The 21882-nt window shown below is 34.6% G+C and overlaps 2 protein-coding genes across 4 annotated transcripts in view; one reads left to right on the top strand and one right to left on the bottom strand.

The window, feature by feature from the left end:
* Positions 1-1416, bottom strand: part of LOC134269645 (uncharacterized) — an 81566-nt gene extending 80150 nt beyond the window's left edge. For both annotated transcript variants that reach the window (XM_062751848.1, XM_062751849.1), the window contains exon 1: positions 1367-1416. In XM_062751848.1, coding sequence (XP_062607832.1) covers positions 1367-1394 — 28 coding nt within the window. In that variant the 5' untranslated portion in view covers positions 1395-1416. The remainder of the gene's footprint in view (positions 1-1366) is intronic.
* Positions 1417-1734: 318 nt separating this feature from the next.
* On the top strand, positions 1735-16652 carry LOC134269644 (uncharacterized). Of its 2 annotated transcripts, XM_062751846.1 has the most exons (7): positions 1735-1843; positions 9250-9319; positions 9731-9820; positions 11560-11624; positions 12184-12370; positions 13224-13375; positions 14055-16652. In XM_062751846.1, the coding sequence occupies exons 1-7, from the start codon at positions 1739-1741 to the stop codon at positions 16602-16604; spliced, it is 3219 nt and encodes a 1072-aa protein (XP_062607830.1). In that variant the 5' UTR covers positions 1735-1738; the 3' UTR covers positions 16605-16652. The 2 variants fall into 2 exon arrangements, with proteins under 2 accessions (XP_062607830.1, XP_062607831.1); XM_062751847.1 differs by lacking the exons at positions 1735-1843; positions 9250-9319; positions 9731-9820; ... (1 more) ...; positions 12184-12370; positions 13224-13375 and adding an exon at positions 13482-13529.
* The last annotated feature ends 5230 nt before the right edge of the window (positions 16653-21882 follow it).

The following is a 21882-nucleotide window of genomic DNA, read 5'->3' as shown; positions in this document are numbered from 1 at the left end:
AGAATCTCAAGATTCATTTTATTTGGCCTAAACTGGTTCCCTAGCGGGAATGATTATTGTCCACTCGTACATAAAATATCAGGATTTCGAGAGTGAAAACATGATATCTGAAGAAATATTTCAACAATGAACTTGAAAATGAATAGGCTTCATCTTTTTATACTGCCACACAAATATGTAAACGCTGAGAACTAGTTGCGCGAGGTGATAAAAACCTGTTTACTCATCCAAAAAAATTTAAGTCAGATCCAGCATCAAAAGCAATCCGGGTAGTGTGCATTCTTAGATATATCAACCATGACCATTTGGTCAACATATGGCTTATAGTTACTTTAAAGAATGAACTTGCTCCAAACCTTTAACTCACTGGTGTAGTACTCATCTGGAAAAGGTAGGTCAGATTCAGCATCTGATGCAACCTCCCGGTAGTGTGCATCCTTAAGTAGTATATACGGTTAAGGTGACATTGGAAATTAGCAATTTTCAGATAAAAAATACATACTTTTTAAGGATGGGCGATTCTTGGTTAGGGCTTTACTGATCAGCTGCTGATATCAGGAAAATGTAATGTGGTTCAAAACAACACCTTGAAGACATATAATTAGATTTTTCATTTTGACATATCATATTTCACAGGTGTATATTCCTTGTGACAATACCTTTCTTTCTATACCATCAATTTTTACCTCTTGACCTTGGATTTTGACCCATATTTACAACAAAAAAATACCCAACTTTAACCCTGGCCATAATTTTTTTAACAGTTGATGCTAGGGTTTCCATACACTTCATGTGTATATTCACTGTGACATAAGGCATTTCTGACCTTTTGACCTAGACCTTAGAGTTTGATCCACTTCCTTAAAGACTTTAACCTTGCATGACTATAACTTTTAAACAATTATATAACCATGATAACTTATCTAGATCTTTTATATATTTCACAGGTGTGCAGAAAAGACCTTAAATTTCTTTAAAGTACCAATTAATAATTTAGACCTTAACCTTAGAGTTTGACTTGCATTTGAAAAATTTCAATCTTTGCCAATATAGCTGTCAATAGGAGCTAGCAACCATGCATATATCATGTATATAGCTAGAGTTAACAAAATCAGAAAATGCTGATTTTTAATTATAAATTAATGCAGTTGTTAATTAAATTCTGTACATGAGTTGGAGCTGGCATTATATAACATGAAATACATGTAAAAGTTAAAGCCACTTTTTTATGTGTATTTACTGCCATACACATGATACACTTATTCATAGTGACAACACCTATTTTACATGTTCAAATATAGGCGATTTACTATTTAGTAACTAATGGTAAAAATCACTCACTGATTCCCGAAAATATTAGGCTTACCAACATATTTACTAGCTTTATGTCCCATGTCGAAATTCACTACTTTATTTGCTAACTCATCAAAAAATTTCACAAATGAATAGAATTGAACTAGACCAATTATTATATAATGACGTTTTCTTACTCTAAAAATAACGCTTCAGCATTGGAATTCCTGCTGTCAACTTTCTTTTCGCCATCATGTCAATACAAATACCCAAGAAAGTATTCTTTCTTCACTCATATGCTAAAAAACATCGATCTGACTCTATATATATTGCAAGTTAAACTTGCAAAGAAAGCACGAAGCAAATCATGAATCTGGAATCTGTTCAACAATTAAAGTCGGGCGCGAGATTCAGAAAACAATGTCGTGTCAACAAGGGAAGGAAAATGGCGGGGCCTTTAAAAGGGAGAAGGGACCGAGGATATATTTCCACAGATCCTGAGACTAGATTGCGAAGATATCAATCCAATCTTCAACATATCTTTGATAAGGTTATTTAAACAATTATATTGTAACCATTTCGTTCATATTTTTTAGTTTTCTGTTATGCCAGTTATAGTCCGATTGCCTCTTGGCTTTTTTTACGGGTGGTTTTGATATTTTACGTGCAAGAAAAACTCCAGAAGTGAACTGTCGCCATTACGAAAACTTGTAATTTGTCCGTTTCCAACTAGGTAGAACCATAGGCGTCGGAAGCAAATTGAAGGGGGGGGGGCTAAACCATGGGAAAAAAGCCCCAGTTTTCAATGCCTAGTCATTATGCCAAGCCTATGTTTGCAATAAAAGGGGGGAGGGGGCTAAGCCCCCCCCCCCCATCCTGTTCCGACGCCTATGGAATGTTCTATTGTTAAATGATAAATGTCCTATGGACCTGTTTTAATGCTGTGGTGAGGGCTTGTTCTGAGACACAGATTATTTTAACTAGTCTCCAACCAGAGTTGATTTTCGATAATTGCGAACCAAACTAAATGCCTAAGTCAGAATTTGTCAATAGCACAATGCACAATTAATGATTAATATCCATGAAAAAAAACATCAGTCATCACTCCACATTTCTATTCAGGACTTAATTACTTAATAATCTTTTAAAATGCACAAAATGAAAACAAATCTTGACAGTGTGATGAAATGTTTTCATCATATTGTATATATTAATATGTTTCACGGTGTGGCCGTTAGGGCCAGCGCAGTCATACCATCAAAACACTTGAAAAAAAAATGATCAGCCTCTTCAAACATCAAGCAGCAAGAGAAATTTCGACTAGCTGTGACATCACATAATGTCACAGAGCTCGTTGGAGCTTATTGAGACAGCCGAGCGTCTGGTTAAAACTATATAGACCTAGTGTAATTTTTATCGAAAAACATTGCAGAGTTATTTTTGGTTTCTTTGAAAGATTTCTACAAACTGAAAGCCTTTTATAGAAATGCTTTACGTTATTATTTATTTATTTGCGCAAAGAACATTGGGTAGGAAAGGAATTCTGGGAATGTTTCACAGAAAAATTTGCCTGACTTATGTATAGATTTCATTCCGAATTTCCTCTGTTCTTACATGTTAGTCTATTGATCTCGCGTCGCTTTGCGACGCTCGCTGTGCTCGCTATAAATGAACCATAAAAACAATTTTGGTAAGTACTAAAAGTCTTATACTATTCATATCTTTTGAGTTTGACATTTAATTTGGTTCGCAATGAAGTATCGAAAATCAGCCTTAGCCAGGTAAGGTCATTCCAAGTTTTTTCTGTTTAGTGTCCCACGTGCGCCTTTGATTTTGACACCCCATATAAGAAAAAATACACAACATCAGGAGTCCTGAAATTGATTAATTTAGTCGAAATTTTTGTATTTTGTCAATTTCTCCAAATAATTCTGCACAGTAAGTTATATTGGGTGTATTTTAAGCATTTAATCCCTTGTTTTTGCTTAAGAATAGATATTTCTTCTATTAAACTAAAAGCAGTTTAGTTAGATCAAATCATTTGAAGGGCGTCATTTTTTTAGCTCTACTGGTCAGAGACCAGAAGAGCTTATGCGATAGTAATGCGTCCGTCGTCCGTCCGTCTGTCCGTCTGTCTGTCTGTCCGTCTGTAAACAATTTTTCAAAATGCTACTCCTCCTACAGTTTTGGTCTGATTTCAATATAACTTGGCACACAAGTAGACTACACTAAGATACATAATTCTGTATACCGGTTTTTGATTTCGATGAACGGTGTTGCCGTGGTTACTAAAAATAGAAATTTCTGTGAAATTATTTCAAAATGCTACACCTCCTACAGTTTTGGTCTGATTTCAATGTAACTTGGCACACAAGTAGACTACACTAAGATACATAATTCTGTATATCGGTTTTTGATTTCGATGAACGGTGTTGCCGTGGTTACTAAAAATAGAAATTTCTGTGAAATTCTTTCAAAATGCTACTCCTCCTACAGTTTTGGTCTGATTTCAATATAACTTGGCACACAAGTAGACTACACTAAGATACATAATTCTGTGTATCGGTTTTTGATTTGAATGAATGGTATTGCCGTGGTTACTAAAAATAGAAATTTCTGTGAAATTCTTTCAAAATGCTACTCCTCCTACAGTTTTGGTCTGATATCAATATAACTTGACACACAAGTAGAACACACTAAGGTACATAAATCTATTTATCAGTTTTTGATTTCGATGAACTGTGTTGACGTGCTTCTAAAAATAGAAATTTCTGTGAAATTCTTTCAAAATGCTACTCCTCCTACAGTTTTGGTCTGATTTCAATGTAACTTGGCACACAAGTAGACTACACTAAGATACATAATTCTGTATATCGGTTTTTGATTTCGATGAACGGTGTTGCCGTGGTTACTAAAAATAGAAATTTCTGTGAAATTATTTCAAAATGCTACACCTCCTACAGTTTTGGTCTGATTTCAATGTAACTTGGCACACAAGTAGACTACACTAAGATACATAATTCTGTATATCGGTTTTTGATTTCGATGAACGGTGTTGCCATGGTTACTAAAAATAGAAATTTCTGTGAAATTATTTCAAAATGCTACACCTCCTACAGTTTTGGTCTGATTTCAATATAACTTGGTACACAAGTAGACTACACTAAGGTACATAATTCTGTGTATAGTTTTTCACTTCAATGAACGGTGTTGCCACGGTTACTAAAAATAGAAATTTCTGTTTAAGGTAGTCCGATCCTCATATTCATAAAATTAGCAGTTAAGTACTCAAAAATACTCATAAAAGTATCTCTGAATCCACAAAGTTATGTTAATTTATCCACAGTATTTCTTTAAAATTAAAGATTAAATTTAATCATATTATTAAGGGAAAATTGTCAATTCTCCAATATTTTTGCAGAAAAAGCAAATTAGAACATCGGCAATGCATTTTCTAATTGCAAATTGATCAACAAATATATACAACAGGTATCCAGGCATTTAGAGAAATTTTCATGAATTTTATACTTATTTGGTATTTTTTGTCTTCTTTTTCCGTCATATATTCTATAATGCATAGTGTAAAAGGTTTGTACTATCATTGCAAGACACCACACATTACTTCTCATTTCATATCATGCTAATAAGCATTGGTATCTAAGGCTGGATTCAAGAAAATCTAATTTGAATTCTCTAAAACTGTATTATTTCTTTCTCCTTTGTTAGGGTACAAATGTCAACTTTTATTAGATCTTTAAATAAGACATCCAAAGACCTTAAATCTTATAAAAATGAATACAATGAAAACTGTTGCATAAAAAAATTCACTTTCAAGCCTCATTTTTATGCATTTCAAATTAATTATAAATTTTTGGAGTTATCCTTCCTGACTGAGGATCGGATATCCTTAATACACTCAAAATGCTACTCCAAATACAGTTTTAGTCTGATTATAATGTAATGAGGCATGCAAGTAGACTACACTAAAACATAAAGAGACTAAATCAAGGATCATTTTTCTATTAATTGCTGTTGAAAAGTTTCAATTCCCAACTGCCTAAGTACTTTCCTCTTCTTTTGCTATAAGTACAAACCAGTAGAGCTTCAGTCTCGACAGAGACTTCTGGTTTACTTTTAAGCCTGTGTTTTATGTTTTGGCTTGTGTGTTTTGCGATTAGGTAGGTAAGTTTTTGAAAGATGGGTGGACGCTAAACAGAGAAAAAACTTGGAATGGCCTAATGTTGCCTCAGGTTGGATGCAGCAAATTTCCAGTTTATGCAGTGCTGCTGGTTTAGATGGTTTCCTGGCATGCAGATTATCAAAGTCGTTTTAAAAAAAAATGGAAAACATCAGGGATATTTCGGACTATAAGTCAGTAAGTGCTAGCATTACTCACCTTAGATGCTAGATTTTGTGGATGTCCGAATCCGATTAGTGAGTTATTTGTAGTTTTTTTGATTTGATAAGTCTATTCCCAAGTAAATGCAAGCCTTGTCAGATTTAAATTGCACAAATCTTGTATTAGACATGTTAGACCAAATATTTAGCAGAGACGAATCTCAACAAAATTAGCCCAACTACAGGAGTTCATATTTTATCATTAAAAGTTGATAGAAATCACTAGATTGAGCAAGCCATGAGCTATGCATAAGTGTAGGCCTAACTGCAGGACTGTACTAGCTATGCGTAAGAAAATTCGGACAAATAAGGCAAAGAGTTACAGATCCAAGCTAATGATATTCCATAATTATAAACATGTATTTCACAACTGTTCTAGATACAGGTGCCTCTCCATGGCTCGAACTCCGATCTCTCGAAGTTCTTGATCTCTCGAAGTGAACCTCCGGTCCCATTTTGTCCTCTATATAACTAAGCAAATTTACTCCTGATCTCTTGAACTTCTATCTCTCAAAACTGACTCTATCTCTCGAACCAAAACATGGGTCCTATTACACATAATTCATTGAAATTTACTCTCTATCTCTCAAAGTTTTAATTGCGCGTGTATACACGCCAATCAAGCGTAAAATTGATGCAGCCTGGACTTACCTGGAAAACAGTGAACGCCTGGGGCTAGCATGGAGGTGTTAATTGGATGTTTACATAGATGACACTACACCTGTGGGTCATCCATGTGTTGATAAAATTAATTGGTTATTATAGGTAAATTATAAACAAATTCACAACTTTTTTGGACTTGAATCCGAAGCGATAATTTTTAGAAAATAATCTATAGACGTTCATTTCAATAAGTTCCCATAGACTATAAACTTTTATTAGGGTCTACATAATCCCAAAAAAGCAAATATTGCACAAGAAATTCAGTTCTCAAGGACCGAATACCTATTAAGAAAAATCTGGTGTCAGTGGTGAACACTGGTGAAGGACCTGATCAAGACCTGGAGTAGCAAAACCGACAATTACTTCCAGTACCTATAATAGTAGAACATCGATGATCAGAACTGAAAAATCCAGATTTTATTTACTTTCTATCTCTCGAACCCCTCGATCTCTCGAACTTTTCTTGCGGTCCATTGAACTTCGAGAGATTGAGAGTCACCTGTACTTTACCTTTTAACAGTCCCAACAGCCCTTTATGTATTTGGAATGTCGGTTTACAAAATTTCCATTCTAATGCCCACATTGGAGATTGTGTGTAAAATATCTTTCAAAGAACATATTTTACACTTGCTCAAAATAAGCGTAAGATAACAATTTTATTGAAAACCATTTCTAAAGCAGGGAAATGCATAAGATACAAAATATAATACCCAAAGTGAGTGATCAAAAAACTGTCGCCTATAAAAGTTTTTATTAGGCTTGAATCGGTAGCTCTTGCTTGATCTATATGAATTATCTCAAGCAGAGAGCTACAGTTCTGCAGCTAGTGTAGGCCTTACTTAAAGTTTAAGTTAAAGAAAACATTAATTAAAATATGCTCTGTAATCTCTGATTACTATGACTATATATACATTTAATATTGACATGAAAGGGCAGCATAAAAAGAAATTATTAATTTGTAAAAAGTCAAATGAATATGTCTTGAAATACCGACTACTCTAGCTACATTTGAATCATATGATCATGATGATATACTATAGTAACTTTGAAAAGTGGGGCAGATTGGCCTAATGAAACTTTGTGCTAGTATTTCAACTGAGAAATAAGCATAAACCTGACTGCTCAATATGCTTAAATTTTGCAGTGTATAAACAAATTTGCATGTATTGACACCAGGGTGGCAGTGTTTGAACTTTCAATAAATAAAATTCACATCTTTAGATAGATCCCATGTATCAACTAAAAGCATTGGTAGAAAAGTAATTTACAAAACAAGAGTCACAGAAAGAATTCTATAGTCTAAAGATTCAGGATCTAAGTCATGGGGACCTGGTGCCAGTCACATTTAGGCAATGCCAAGTTTTTTTTTCTATTCAGCATTTATATACTCATTTTAGAAAAACCAAAAAACTTGAAATGTGAAACGGCACGTAGTGCAACATGCACATCTCACCAACTGATTCAACATCTCACTCAGTGGTCAAACATCCATTTTTTATGCCCGGCTTGCCCGCCCAGCAAAACATTAGAAATGTTAGACTTTTTTCCGTGTATTGAATTGTATAGGAACAAATTTTTAAAGGCATAACATGCAGTTTTATAATTGTAAAGGATGGCAGTATTGTAATTTTGATTCAATCGAAGCTTAAAAATAGGGTTTGTTCCCATTTTCCACACATTTGAATTACAGGTAATTAAAAAATGTGTGAAAAACGGGAATTTGACCAGGTGAGATAATTACTTGATTGCTATAGTCTATACCATACTTAGCTTACTAAGTATGTGAAAGGTGAACCAATCTAATTAAAATTTGACCTTTCATCTCGCTCTTCGTTTTCGTTTTCATCTCGCTCCTTTCACAAAGCGACACATCAAAAACGAAGAGCGAGATGAAAGGTCTAATTTTAATTAGATTGAAGGTGAACTTATAGTAAAAAAAAAAGAGAATAAATACAAAGTTAATGTATTTGATTATCTGATGATCCTATTATAACATCCTCTTGGCTTGAGCAGTATTTTCAAATTACCTCTTATTCACTATTTTCTTTATTATATGTTATATCTTTAATTCATTTAGAATTTTATCAAGATTGAAAAGTACATATTCTTTCTTAAAGAAATTGGACTTAATAATAAATAATATTAAACAAATATTAATAATTTATTCAATAAAATCAAGAATACAGAATTTTAATAAAATGCTTATAAAATTGTATTAAACCTCTTAAGAATACATTAAGCTAAATCAGGTATTCACAGATAAATCCATGTAAATCCAAACCAGAAATCAGACTATAATTGCTATCAAAACAAACTTCACACCTATTGTTCTATACTAATTACCAAATGTGTGCAAAACGGGAACACACCAAAAATAGTTCTTTCATCGCAAATATGAAATATGAACAACAGAAGTTTATTAACTTTTTTTTCTGTCATTTAAATAGTTATTTACAATTCTGCAACAAAAAAATCTGACTTCAAAGTTGCAGCTCATATTGCTTTGATGAAATATTAAATTCAATACAACAGCATTGCTACCCCCTCCCCCATGAGATTATTGATTTCTTGGAATAGGCTTTGAAATTTGAAATTTCTAAATGCAAGTCTGATGCCTGGGACTTTTTAAATTATTGGAGGACATGTTAAAAAAAAAAAAAAAAAAAAAAAAAAAAAAAAAAAAAAAAAAAAAAACCCTTTCTCTCTTTGTGATAATATGTATATTTTGTGATTTTCTGTGTGCATAAAATATGTAGAGAAAACTTAGTAACATAGTTTTTTTAATATGAGAAATCTTTAACAGCTAATTAACAGTTAATTTGCATGCATAAAAGATAAATGCTTGAATAAGAGAATTATAATTTATTTTATTACCGGTATTTTGTTTGATTTCAGTATGAAAATTGTGGTGATGATGACGACACAGAAGTAGACTTGTGTGATCTGTCAGTACACAGAGGACGAAGTAAGTTACCAAGTACAACCATTACATACGTACATGTACTATCTCATCATCGTTTCTTTTGTCCGTCAAGAAATTCTGTGATACTATTTATGTATATATATATATATATATATAGGGAGAGAGAGAGAAAGAGAGATGTTTTGAACAAGCTCTTACATGAAGTTTTAAAAAAAAAATGACCCTAGCTAAAAAAAAAAGTGCTAAACTTTTCATTTTGTTATCATAGTTAATAGTTATTGCCTGAAAAAAAAGTGAAGTACTGTAATTAGGGAGGAGGGTATATATGTATTACAGTTTACAAAAACATGTTTGATTCTTAAAATTTGATTAAGTACCATCTATTCTACTATCATCTATTGAGGTGTGGATGAATAATTAAATATAGTAATTTTTTCATATAATTTTCTGTAGGTCAGCTGATTCATAAAAAAACAAAAGGCTTTGGACACAGCAAACTCAAGAGCACACCGAGAGAGGGAGATCTGTGTACAAAAGAATATGGTTTGTTAAAAGTCTTGCTTGCGTACATTACAGAAAATCTAAATCTTGTCTTTCTTTGTCTATGCTAACCAGGATTTCCAATCCAAAATCTGCCTTTGATTTAGGATTAGAAATCTTTAGCAAGTATAATGGTAGGGCTGGGGAAAATATATAATATTTCAGTGTAATATGATGTATGACAAATGATATTGTATTGCAGTACATTTATGTAATGCTAGCACACCAGTAAAATGATTAGACTCATGAATTCTATTATAAAATTATATGTATAAAGAAAAAAATCAAACATTTACAATCATGCCAAAGCCCAAAGAGCAAGACAAAAACTGTTGAATGGGTGTAGTTCGTTGCATAACTAATTCAGTCAACAAAAGCTGTTTTCTGGTACAGATTAATTTGTCTTTGTGCTAACACTATATTTGGTTACAGTGATTCATTTTGACGTGCGTCCGGCGTAAAATACGTAAAATTTTGGTCAGGACACAGGATTTCATTATACATGTATGTGCATCCCAAAAGGCACTTGAAAAGAAATTCCAGAACGTCAAATATACAAACTAGACACCTGAAATGATCCAAATTTAAAAAAAAAAACACTACAAAAGCTAAACTCTCGTTCGTCGACATAGTACAGGCAATGAACATTGCAGCATAGGTTTAGCCCCCCCCCCCCCCCTTTCCACAGACACGTTGCAGTACAGGTCAAAAAAGGTTAAGTAGTAGTGTTCGGGAAAAAAATTTTGTTTGAACATTGGACCTATTTTCCGTTTGTCAAGTTATTTTGTAGGTCAAAATTTCTCTTACACTTAGCCCTCCCTTTCAATTTGCTTCTGACGCCAATGATTAATAAGAACAAGGGTGTTCACAATGAAACGAACGCTTATTTAGGAACTGCATTAACTGAAAGTGGTGATAAAGAAAGTGAAAAAACTCAGAAGATTCCTATGTTCCAGAAAAAATGGTTCACTGCATATTTCTGTGGAATAAAATTTGGACTCATTGTTTTTGGCTTGGGATCAATATTTGATTAAGAGAGGTCCTCTAGACCTATGATGACCATTTTTAAAATGAATCTCTGTGGTTATTTATTATAGATATGTATTTTTTCATATAAAAGAAAGATGATATATAGTAAGAAAACACCATTTAATTTTCATTGAAAGTATTGCAATACATATATCAGGAGACAGGACTAGAGGAGGACAATCCCGAGAAGTCAGATATGGTTTTCAAATCTTTTTTCAAGTCATGCGTGTTTAATTTTAATTCCTGGTTTGAAGACTCCATGCCCATAACAGAATCAGAAATTACTGATCTGTAAAAGACTTTATACATATACTGTAGCTGAATGGGGACTTCATGTTCTGCTTCAGCATACCGACAGTGAATAATTTTTTTTAAAAAAAAACTATAGAAACAAAATATTTTGTTTGGATCAAATTTGTTGTCTAAAATGGTTATGTGGGCATTTAATTTTGTCATTTCATAAGTAACCATATTCAATATATATTCATATGAAAATTTCTCATGGGATTTAATTTCGTAGATAATTGTTACAATGAAATAAACAAAATTTAATCCCCAACAAAATTTTCTGCTTTACAGTGTAAAGGCTTACATAATCAAAATTCAAGGTCATGATAGAAAACATCTGCAGGTTCCTATCATTTCTCTAGATTAAAAGTCCTATATACTATGTGTATATTGATGATTTAGGATATGTCATTGTTTTATTTCAGCACACAGACGAATAAACTCCATAAGTCACAGGCAGAATCAAGAGAAAGAATCATTTCAACCACAAGTGAGCAACATTTAATTCCAGCCTATATAGTCAATCTGATTTGGTAAAAAATGTGTCTGTAATCAATGCAGTGACATTCATGCATCGAATGAATGGAATACGGGTACTTGTTTGTACACAGTATAAATTTTTTTATAAAATATCATTAATTATATGTTTATATAGCATTTCACACAAAAAAATAATAAAATATTTATTTTATATGGAAATAATTGAAACTACAAATTCCAAAGTGTATTTGATTGGCACATCTTCGTTTCTTCAAGCAAATGTCATCCTTAATTGTAATTAACAAAAGTAGAAATTTTGTTGTGTATTTCGGTCTGAAATGCAATATGAACATATAAGTCATGACATTATACAGAAAATTTGAAAAAATATTAACTTAAAATCTGTGTCCAAGCACCTTTAATATTCAAAGTGAGGCAGTAGACCGCTGTAATTTCAAATTCTTCACATTTCTCATAGAAGATATTGTTAAACCTAAAGATTTGAGTTTATAGTTTTTAAGCTAATGTCAAAGTTGTGTCACGTTCATGTCCACTTGTATTATTTCCAGAGGCCAGATCCCCATGGTACATATGTCGTATCCAAGCCAGAGGATCCCTGGGATTCCCATGGGAACTTGTTGTCTCCTTTGTCTTATGATGAGCCTGACAGTATGGAATCCCAGCAGATCCTGGGGGAGGATCGTATGGAGGCGGACCCTTATCCTGATGACATTTCCAGGATACAGAGTCTTAATGGTATGGCAACTTGAATTGTTGGCATAATATGAAGAGATTTAATAACATGAATAATGGAAGAAAACCTGAATCTGGTGAGCACTCATCTTACCGCATCATAAGTGTCTGATCCGCTCCACACCACATAAACCCTTGACCGAATAGACCAAGTTTGTCAGGGTTTATTGTCACACCGTCCAGTGAGATTACACATTTTGAACTCTACTGGCCAATCAGAGTAAACAAATTCAACAGAGAATAAGAGATAATATTGGAAGTTGGTATTAAATAAATTCAATGTAACTCAACTAAAAAGCTGAGACAAACCTCTAACTGGGCTATTTAATGATAAAAACGTTATCCTTGGGACTAAAACTGGCGTGTTTTTCTGTTTACGATTTAGTTTAAGGTTAAATAAAACAATGATTTTGATAGGTTCATGCAAACTTGCATTAGGCCAATCAGAGAGCGCATTTCTAACCCCGTCAAACTTGGTCTATTCGATCAAAGGTTTATTTGGAGCAGAGCGGATCAGAAATTCTTGATGCAGGAAGATGGTGAGCACTATGCTCGCTGGCCTCTTTATCTTTCAGGTTCAATATGTTAAGACTGGAATCAATTTTAACGAAATGCATTTACAATGCTTTTGATCCCTTATTTTTTTTTAGACACCTTATTTTTGCGAGAACATTTAATTTTTAAATTTTGATAGTTGCAATGTAAAATCTTTTATAATTCTTATATACATGAGAATAAAATTTTCAAAACAACAGTGACACTAAGTTATGCAAAAGCAAAGTTCCAGCAATTAAAAACTGATATAAGGTATCATGAATCTTCAAATTGTTTCATTATCTTTTTTCTGCTTTCATAGAGACGTACAAGGATGTACTGTCTCAGTTAGGACCTGATCTGGAGGAAGACATCAGTGATGCGGAAACTTTGATAACAACATCGGAGAGTGAAGATAGTTCTGCAGACATGTCTGAAGCCTCAAGCTCCTCAGGATACTCAGAAGATGATAAGGTAAGGGCAATGGGGATAGTTCTAATGAGGACATTTCTGAAGCCTCAAGTTCCTCTGGATACTCAGATAATGATAAGGTAAGAGAAATGAGGATCATTCTGATGAGGACATGTCTGAAGCCTCAAGCTCCTCTGGATACTCAGAGGATGATAAGGTAAGGACAATAAGGATAGTTCTGATGAGGATATGTCTGAAACTTCAAGCTTCTCAGTATATTCAGAGAATGATAAGGTGAGGACAATAAGGATAGTTCTGATGAGGATATGTCTAATGCCTCAAGCTCCTCAGGATACTCAGATAATAATAAGGTAAGAGGAGTGAGGATAGTTCTGATGAGGATGTGTCTGAAGCCTCAAGTTCCCCTGGATACTCAGAGGATGATAAGGTAAGAGGAATGAGGATAGTTCTGATGAGGACATGTCTGAAGCCTCAAGTTCCTCAGGATATTCAGAGGATGATCAGGTAGGGAAATGTCTAAACATTTAAGCTCCTCTGGATATTATTCAGAGGAAGTAAGGGAAATTTGGATAGTTCTAATAAAGATATAATTTTATGCTTTAAGTTTCTTAGAATACTCAGAAGTAATATGAAATTATGCTGATGAAAGACATTGAAACTTTTGAAGAAAAAAAGCTCAAATTATAATAAGTTAAAAACATTTTTTTCTTTTGTTTCTTAGTTATACAAGTCAAGAGAGACAAAGAAGGTTCATCACAACAACCTACATAAAAGCCCTAGAATGGAGTCCTACTTTGCCTCCTCCGAGGACAGCTCTGGTTACCACAGTTCAGAGTTTCCTTCCTGTATGTACGATAGAAGCCGAATCCACAAGCAGTACCGCTGTCCTGAGCCTCAGATCAGCTACAGACATGTCAGGCACCACCTAATGTCTGGGGACAAGGAGTTAGTCTCAGTAAAAAGACCCGATTACAGACATCAGATCCATAACTTGTACCAGATGTGTGGAGGAGGAGACATGATGAAGTCGGAGAGAAGACACGAGAGAGGTGATACACAAACAGCACTTCAAGGAAGATCGGAATCTGAAAGAGTCCATGGTGAAAAGAAAGAACTAATTTATAGCAGTGGAAGTGGTTATAGTCCAGAGAAAGATTCTAATGCACAGTTGCATCAAAGAAATGAAAATATTTTTACTCAGGGTAAGGAGATGAAGAGGGGCAAAGCAAACATTGATAATAACTCCTTTGATCTGCACAAAAGAAGTAGCAGTGCAAAGAGAGGCCAAGAGAGAGTTTTTAGAAGTCATAAAATGGTTGTACAAACAGAATATTCAAAAAGAAGGAACTCCTTGTGTTTGGACGATTTTGAATCGTTGAGTGATGTGTCCCAAACTTTTATCAAAAATGGAATATCGGAATGTTCCAAAATACAGTTACTTAAAGACGGAACGTCACAGCTTAACAACCAGCCAATGTCCTCAATAGAAAAAGTTACAAAGTGGATGATGCCTTCAAAAGAGACTGAGGACAAGTACCAAGTAAAGGCTAAAAGAAAACTTGTTATACATCCAATTCATGCCAGTTCAAATGGGCCATCTTTCACTATAGCAGAAAATGAAAGAAAACAGAGAATTGCTGAGGAAGAATTGTCACATTTTGATCAGAAGATAAATGACCAGGAAAACAAATCTGAACTAAGTTTAGAAGGAAACTCTGCACTATGTTATGACATCAATTGTTCATGTGGAAAAAAAGCCATGTGTTCATGTGCAAACTGTATGAATGTTAATGATTTCAAATTTTGTCACCAACTGGGATATAGTCATGAACATGAATTGAATGAGAACAGTGATTTGTCTGATGAGAGAGGTCTAGGTGTTGCTTCACAAACATTTGTCTGTTCTTTATCTCCGGAGAGATCGTCCTCCACCTTACCATTTCCAGGGGATCAAACATCCACTGATATATCAGCTTATCCTTCTTCACCAGGATCTCATTCTTCATTCTTTTCATCACCAAGAGCTCATTCTAGAGGCTTTCAATCTCCAAGAGCTCAGAGTTACCCATCCTCTCCACAAAATGGCAGAGCACACACTGATGTTAGTAATTCACCATCTTCTTCACTTGCCAGGCTTCATCTGTCATCGCCTAGATCATCACCAAGGACCTCTCACAACTTTCAGCAAAGTTTCAACACGGCTAATAGTTCTTGTTACCACTCAAGTCAAAGTGTTCCACCAGTCTTCAAGGTCCCAAATGCCTTTCCTTATCAAAAATCTCCATCAACCAAAAGGAGTATTCAGAAGAGTGGTGGAACAGAAGGATATGTCAGGGAGGATCTGATTGGTATGAGGGAACATGTAAGATCAAGTTCTTGTGACAGTTTGGTACAACACAGAAGAGGATCTGCATCGAACTGCTTAGTTAAGCGTTATAACCAACCTAGAGAGAAAAAGATCATTCACCATTCAATTTCAGAGAATGTGTTGGGGGTTTGTTCCTATAGGGGATACCAGCAAGATAAAATGGAAGCTGGTATGCCCAGCATGCAAAAAGAAGACTGGAGACATGAAAATACTAGACCAAAATACCATGAACAGGAGCCTAAGAAATCAAGACAAAGGCCTCAGCCAGGTAGAAAAGTACATTTGTCATCTAAACACAAGCCTTCGCTGTGTCAACCAGCTCCTGTTTTACCTAGAGAAGTACATGTATTAAAGTCACCCAGACAAGGGCCTCAGCCATCTCATGAAGTGAATGAGCCATCTACACAAGAGTTACAGAAGTCTAGACAGATGTTTGCTCCATCTACACAAGAGTTTCAGGTGTCTAGACAGGTGTGTCCACCATCTACACAAGAGTTCCAGATGTCCAGACAGGTATGTCCACCAGCTACACAAGAGTTTCAGGTGTCTAGACAGGTGTGTCCACCAGCTACACAAGAGTTTCAGCAGTCCAGTTCCTGCAAACTCCAATCAGTGAGGGAGTGGAAACCCAAATGCAGCTTGTTTCCAGAAGAGAACCAAAACTCTTACAGTAGATTTTTTCAGAGATCTTCAGAGAAAAAGGACAGTTGCAAGGATAGAAATGAACCTTGGACCCAAGATATAAGACAAAGATCCAAAACCCAACCAAGGTCTTCAGGTGTTTGTGTTCTTCAGAGTACACCTAGAAAACCTAATAGTAAACCATTTCTCGACAGTTCCTTCTCAACCATTAATCCAAGCATGGGCAATTCTAGTGACGAAGATGAAGTTTCCTTGATTTAATTTTTGACATTATATCCCATTTGGATAAATTAATTAATCATGGACTATGCTCAATCATATTCTTTAAAGTAAAATAATACTACATGTATATTAAAAACAAAAGATGTTTTAAAATACAACCTATTTTTTTTTTTAAAGAGAATAATTACATTTAAAGTAAAGTATAAGATTGATATATAAATGTTACAACCAAAAAAACTTTATCTTCTGTTTTTTTTTCAAAAATGAATGAATTGCAAATTGTGTAGTGTGTACTGGTTGCAAAGACTAATTATGACCCCCTTATAAAATAATGACTGTAGAAGTTTCATCACCCTAAAAATTTGCATACCCCACATGAAGAAAAATGATCCCCTAGAAATTTAGTGTAGTGAAGGTGAAACTTCAGGTGAGCTGAGCAACAATGTATTTAAGAAGTGGAGTAAATCAGATTTAGATACTTAAAAATTCCAAAGAACTTTTTGGAAAATTTGAAATCACAAAAATTTACCAAGATCAACAACTTAAAAACTTGCGACTTTTCAACTTCATATACAACCATTCCCGTGATATATTGAAGTCCAGGCTTCTTGATATCATTGACAGCTGTTTTATTGATAAAAATGGAACTCGTAAATTTAATTAACTTGTAATTGGTCATTTCCAAAATGATTTTGTTAAAAAGGTTTTGATTGTACATACAATTACTCTGAAGTTAATATTTTTAAAAATGATGCTCGACTTACTGACCGACAATATCTGTACTCGATTTTGGAGCCAGGTCTTCCAACAATCTATTAGAATCCCCATGGGTACCAATTGCGCCCTGTTATTAGCAGACCTATTTTTGAATTCATATGAAGAAGAAATAGTCAAAATTCTAATACATGAAAAGAAGAAAACATTGGTGTGGCTTCAACTCGACATATAGATGTGATGATGACGTATATTTAATAAACAATATGTATTCCTGTGAACTTGAAATAAAGATATCACAGAGTCTGATACATCGATCTGTTTCATATTTGGATATTTAACATGAAAAGAATGTTACTTGTAATCTAACAACCAAACTTGAGGATAAAAATGCTGAATTAATTCGATTAATTAATTCACCTTTTCCATCGTCAACTTCCCTTGCATATGCAGCAACATGCCTTCATCGACTGCATACAGACTTTATAATATCTCTCAGTTATTTGATACGCAAGGGCATGCTCTGAGTATGAACAATTTCTAAAACAAGGTAGGTTATTGACAGTTAAGTTGATGAAACAAAAATATTGGCAGTCTCGTTTGAAGTTATTTTGTAATGAGCTTGAAAAGAATTTAAGGCATCTTTAGCTTGGGAGCAGGTATCTTAAATGTTCCACAATAGTGCAAATGAAACTGATATACTTTTTTTAGCTCACCTGAGCCGAAGGCTCAAGTGAGCTTTTCTGATCACATTTTGTCCGTCGTCCGTCTGCAAACTTTTCACATTTTCGACTTCTTCTCAAGAACCAATGGGCCAATTTTAACAAAACTTGGTACAAAGCATCCTTGGGTGAAGGGGAGTTTAAATTGTGAAAATAAAGGGCCAAGTTCCCTTGCAAGGGGAGATAATCAAGAAAAGACAAAAATAGGGTGGGGTCATTAAAAAATCTTCTCAAGAACCACTGGGTCAGGAAAGCTGAAACTTATATGGAAGCATCCCTGGGTAGTGTAGATATTAAATTGTTAAAATCATGACCCCCGGGGGTAGGGTGGGGCCACAATAGGGAATCCAAGTTTTACATAGAAATATATAGAACAAATCTTTAAAAATCTTCTTCTCAAGAACCACTGGGCCACAAAAGCTGAAACTTATGTGGAAGCATCCCTGGGTAGTGTAGATATTAAATTGTTAAAATCATGACCCCGGGGGGGTAGGGCGGGGCCACAATAGGGAATCCAAGTTTTACATAGAAATATATAGAACAAATCTTTAAAAATCTTCTTCTCAAGAACCACTGGGCCAGGAAAGCTGAAACTTATGTGGAAGCATTATTGGATAGTGTTGATATTAAATTGTAAAAATCATGACCCCCGGGGGTAGGGCGGGGCCACAATAGGGAATTCAAGTTTTACATAGAAATATTTAGAACAAATCTTTAAAAATCTTCTTCTCAAGAACCACTGAGCCAAGAAAGCTGAACCTTATGTGGAAGCATCCTTGGATAGTGTAGATATTAAATTGTTAAAATCATGACCCCCGGGGGTAGGGCGGGGCCACAATAGGGAATCCAAGTTTTACATAGAAATATAGAGATCAAATTTTTAAAAATCTTCTTCTCAAGAACCACTGAGCCAAGAAAGCTGAAACTTATGTGGAAGCATCCTTGGATAGTGTAGATATTAAATTGTTAAAATCGTGACCCCCGGGGGTAGGGCGGGGCCACAATAGGTAATCCAAGTTTTACATAGATGTTCACTGTATGTAGGAAAAATCTTTTAAGAATCTTCTTCCCAAGAACCACTGAGCCAGGAAAGCTGAACTTATGTCGAAGCATTCTAGGGTAGTGTAGATTCTAAAGTATTAAAATCATAAAAGGGAAGAGGGTAGTGGGGAACGATAGTTATAGCAAGAGGGGAAATCTGGTAACGAACTGCATCACCCAAGTTACTCAGGTGAGCGATGTGGCCCATGGGCCTCTTGTTATTGATTTATTTTTTTCATACAAATATATTGTGTGTGAAATTATAGTTATCAAAAAATCTGGTTATGTAACAGCTGTTGTATCCAACTCTTGAAATACGAGATTCGGTCAATACATATACATGTACTAGTAAAACAAAAGAAGGCCAATCATTTTAAATAAAAGATAACATTTGTAATTTTTTTTAGTTAAACGAAGAGGAATAGCTTTCCTTTTGAGGGTAAGGATGTACACATGATTGTATATTTTCAATGATCTCAAAGAGTAGCAAACTATTATGGTTGGGGTTAGGATGTCAAAAGAGAAATGTGTTTCCATCCACATTTTATGCCCCCGTATTCGAAGATTAGGGGTGTATAGTATTTGTTATATCCGTCCGTTTATCTGTCGATCCGCAAAAACTTTAACTTTGCCAATAACTTTTGAATTAGTGGAGCTATCATGACTTTCATATTTCACTTGTGTATTGCTTGTGACAAAACATTTCTTTGCGCACCACCAAATTTGACCTTTCTACTTTTGAGTTTGACACAATTTTACACAACAATCCAAACTTTTACTTTGACCTTAACTTCAGAACGGTAAATACTAGGACTTTAATACTTCACATAAGTATTTTCTGTGGAAAGATCGACATGTCATTGAATACCAACAACTTTGACGTACTGTAGACCTTTTTGTACTTAAAAAAATGTTTCAACCTTGGCCATAAGTACCGGGGTATTGAACATTAAGGGTTAGGGCTTTTTTACTTCACATATCTAATCCTTGAGAGAAGACCTTTTTATTGGATACCAACAACTTTGACCCTTTTATCTTGACCTTGGAGTTTGACCTACTTCTTAAAACCAACCTGAAGGAGACTGGGGGGTCAACAAATTAACCACCAGATTTAACTTTTTTTCAGTTACGGTATCTTAAGCTGTCAACTATCATTTGGCTAAGAAAAAAATCATACATTTTAGTTTTAAAATTTGATCATTTTTGTATATCTTTATATGGAGCTCTTCTTTTAAATGAGATCGAAATAGTCTGAAAATGGCTGCCACCCCCAGCCTCTTTAACCCAAAAGGTGTCACATTCGGTCATCTAAACGTCTTTGGACTCCGAAACAAATTAGATCAAATAAAAATATTGTTACGAAATGGTAAATTTGACATATTTGCAATCACTGAAAGTAAATTAGATGGAAATATCCTCGACGCTGAAGTTCAGATAAAGGGATATAATTTAGTTCGGCGAGACAGAAATCGGCATGGAGGGGGTGTACTTGTATATGCTAAAGAAAAATGGACCATATCCAACGTACAAATACGCGACAACATGGAAATGCTTTCTTTGGATATTAAGCAATATTGTCAGAAATGCGACAACGTGACTTTCTACATCGGAGAGCACTTAAATCTAAATCCGATGCCGATTGGAAAGCTTACAAAGCGGCACGAAACCGAGTTGGGATCCAGGTCAACGAAGCGAAACGCGAATTTGTAAACGAGGTAATCGAGCAGGCACACGCTAAGCCCAAGAATATGTGGGATCGTATAAAGGAATTTCTTCCCTCGAAACGAACTCAATCCACAACAACTCATTTAGAAGTCGATGGTGAAATAATTACTTGTCCTCAAGAAATCGCAAACAAATTCAATGACTTCTTTTCTAATATCGGACATAAATTTGCTTCTAATTTCGACAACTCCCTACCCACGGTTCCCCAACAAATGCCAGAAGGTTCATTTTCCATACCTTTTGTTAGTGAAAGCTTTGTTATCGACGAAGTACTTTCTATGTCTAACTCAAAAGCTACTGGTTTAGATGAAATTTCTGTTAAAATTCTAAAGCAAAGTATTCATGTCTTAGGAAATATTTTAACGCATATTTTGAATTGTTCAATCAAGTCGGGTGTTTTTGTTGATGAGTGGAAAAGTGCTAGGGTTACACCATTGTATAAAGCTGGTGAGAATTTTTTGCTCAATAATTATCGCCCAGTTTCGATATTACCTATCATAAGCAAAGTCTTAGAAAGGCATGTTCACAATTCTTTTTATGAATACCTTACGCTTAACAATCTTATCAATGAAAAACAATCGGGTTTTAGACCTAAGCATTCATGCGAAACAGCACTTCATAGTATAATTGAAAAATGGTTACAAAATATTGATAGTGGTAAACTTACTGGTGTTTTATTTGTTGATCTTAGCAAAGCATTTGATACGGTGAATCATAATATACTTCTCCACAAATTACTTTCTTTTGGAATTTGCAAAGACTCTTTTAATTGGTTCAAATCGTACTTGTCGAATAGGACACAGTGTGTTAGATGGAATGGTACTCAGTCAGAAAAATTAGACGTAACTATAGGCGTCCCTCAAGGATCAATACTTGTGCCATTGTTCTTTATCCTTTATGTCAATGACTACCCAGACTGCTTAAAACACTCAGCGGCTCACATGTATGCTGATGATACAACTCGATCAGGATGTCTCAGATAAGAGTATCGATGTTATTGAGAATAAATTACATAGCGATCTTATCAATACACTAGGTTGGATGGAGAAAAACAAGTTAACAATCAATCTTAAAAAAACTCAGTGCATGTTAATTGGTACAGAACAAAGATTAAG

Source organism: Saccostrea cucullata, unplaced genomic scaffold (assembly GCF_032062105.1).
Source record: "Saccostrea cucullata isolate Sc308-1 unplaced genomic scaffold, CSIRO_AGI_Scuc_v1 ctg3071, whole genome shotgun sequence".
In the NCBI taxonomy this organism is placed as follows: domain Eukaryota; kingdom Metazoa; phylum Mollusca; class Bivalvia; order Ostreida; family Ostreidae; genus Saccostrea; species Saccostrea cuccullata.
This window is presented reverse-complemented; position numbering and strand designations above follow the sequence as displayed.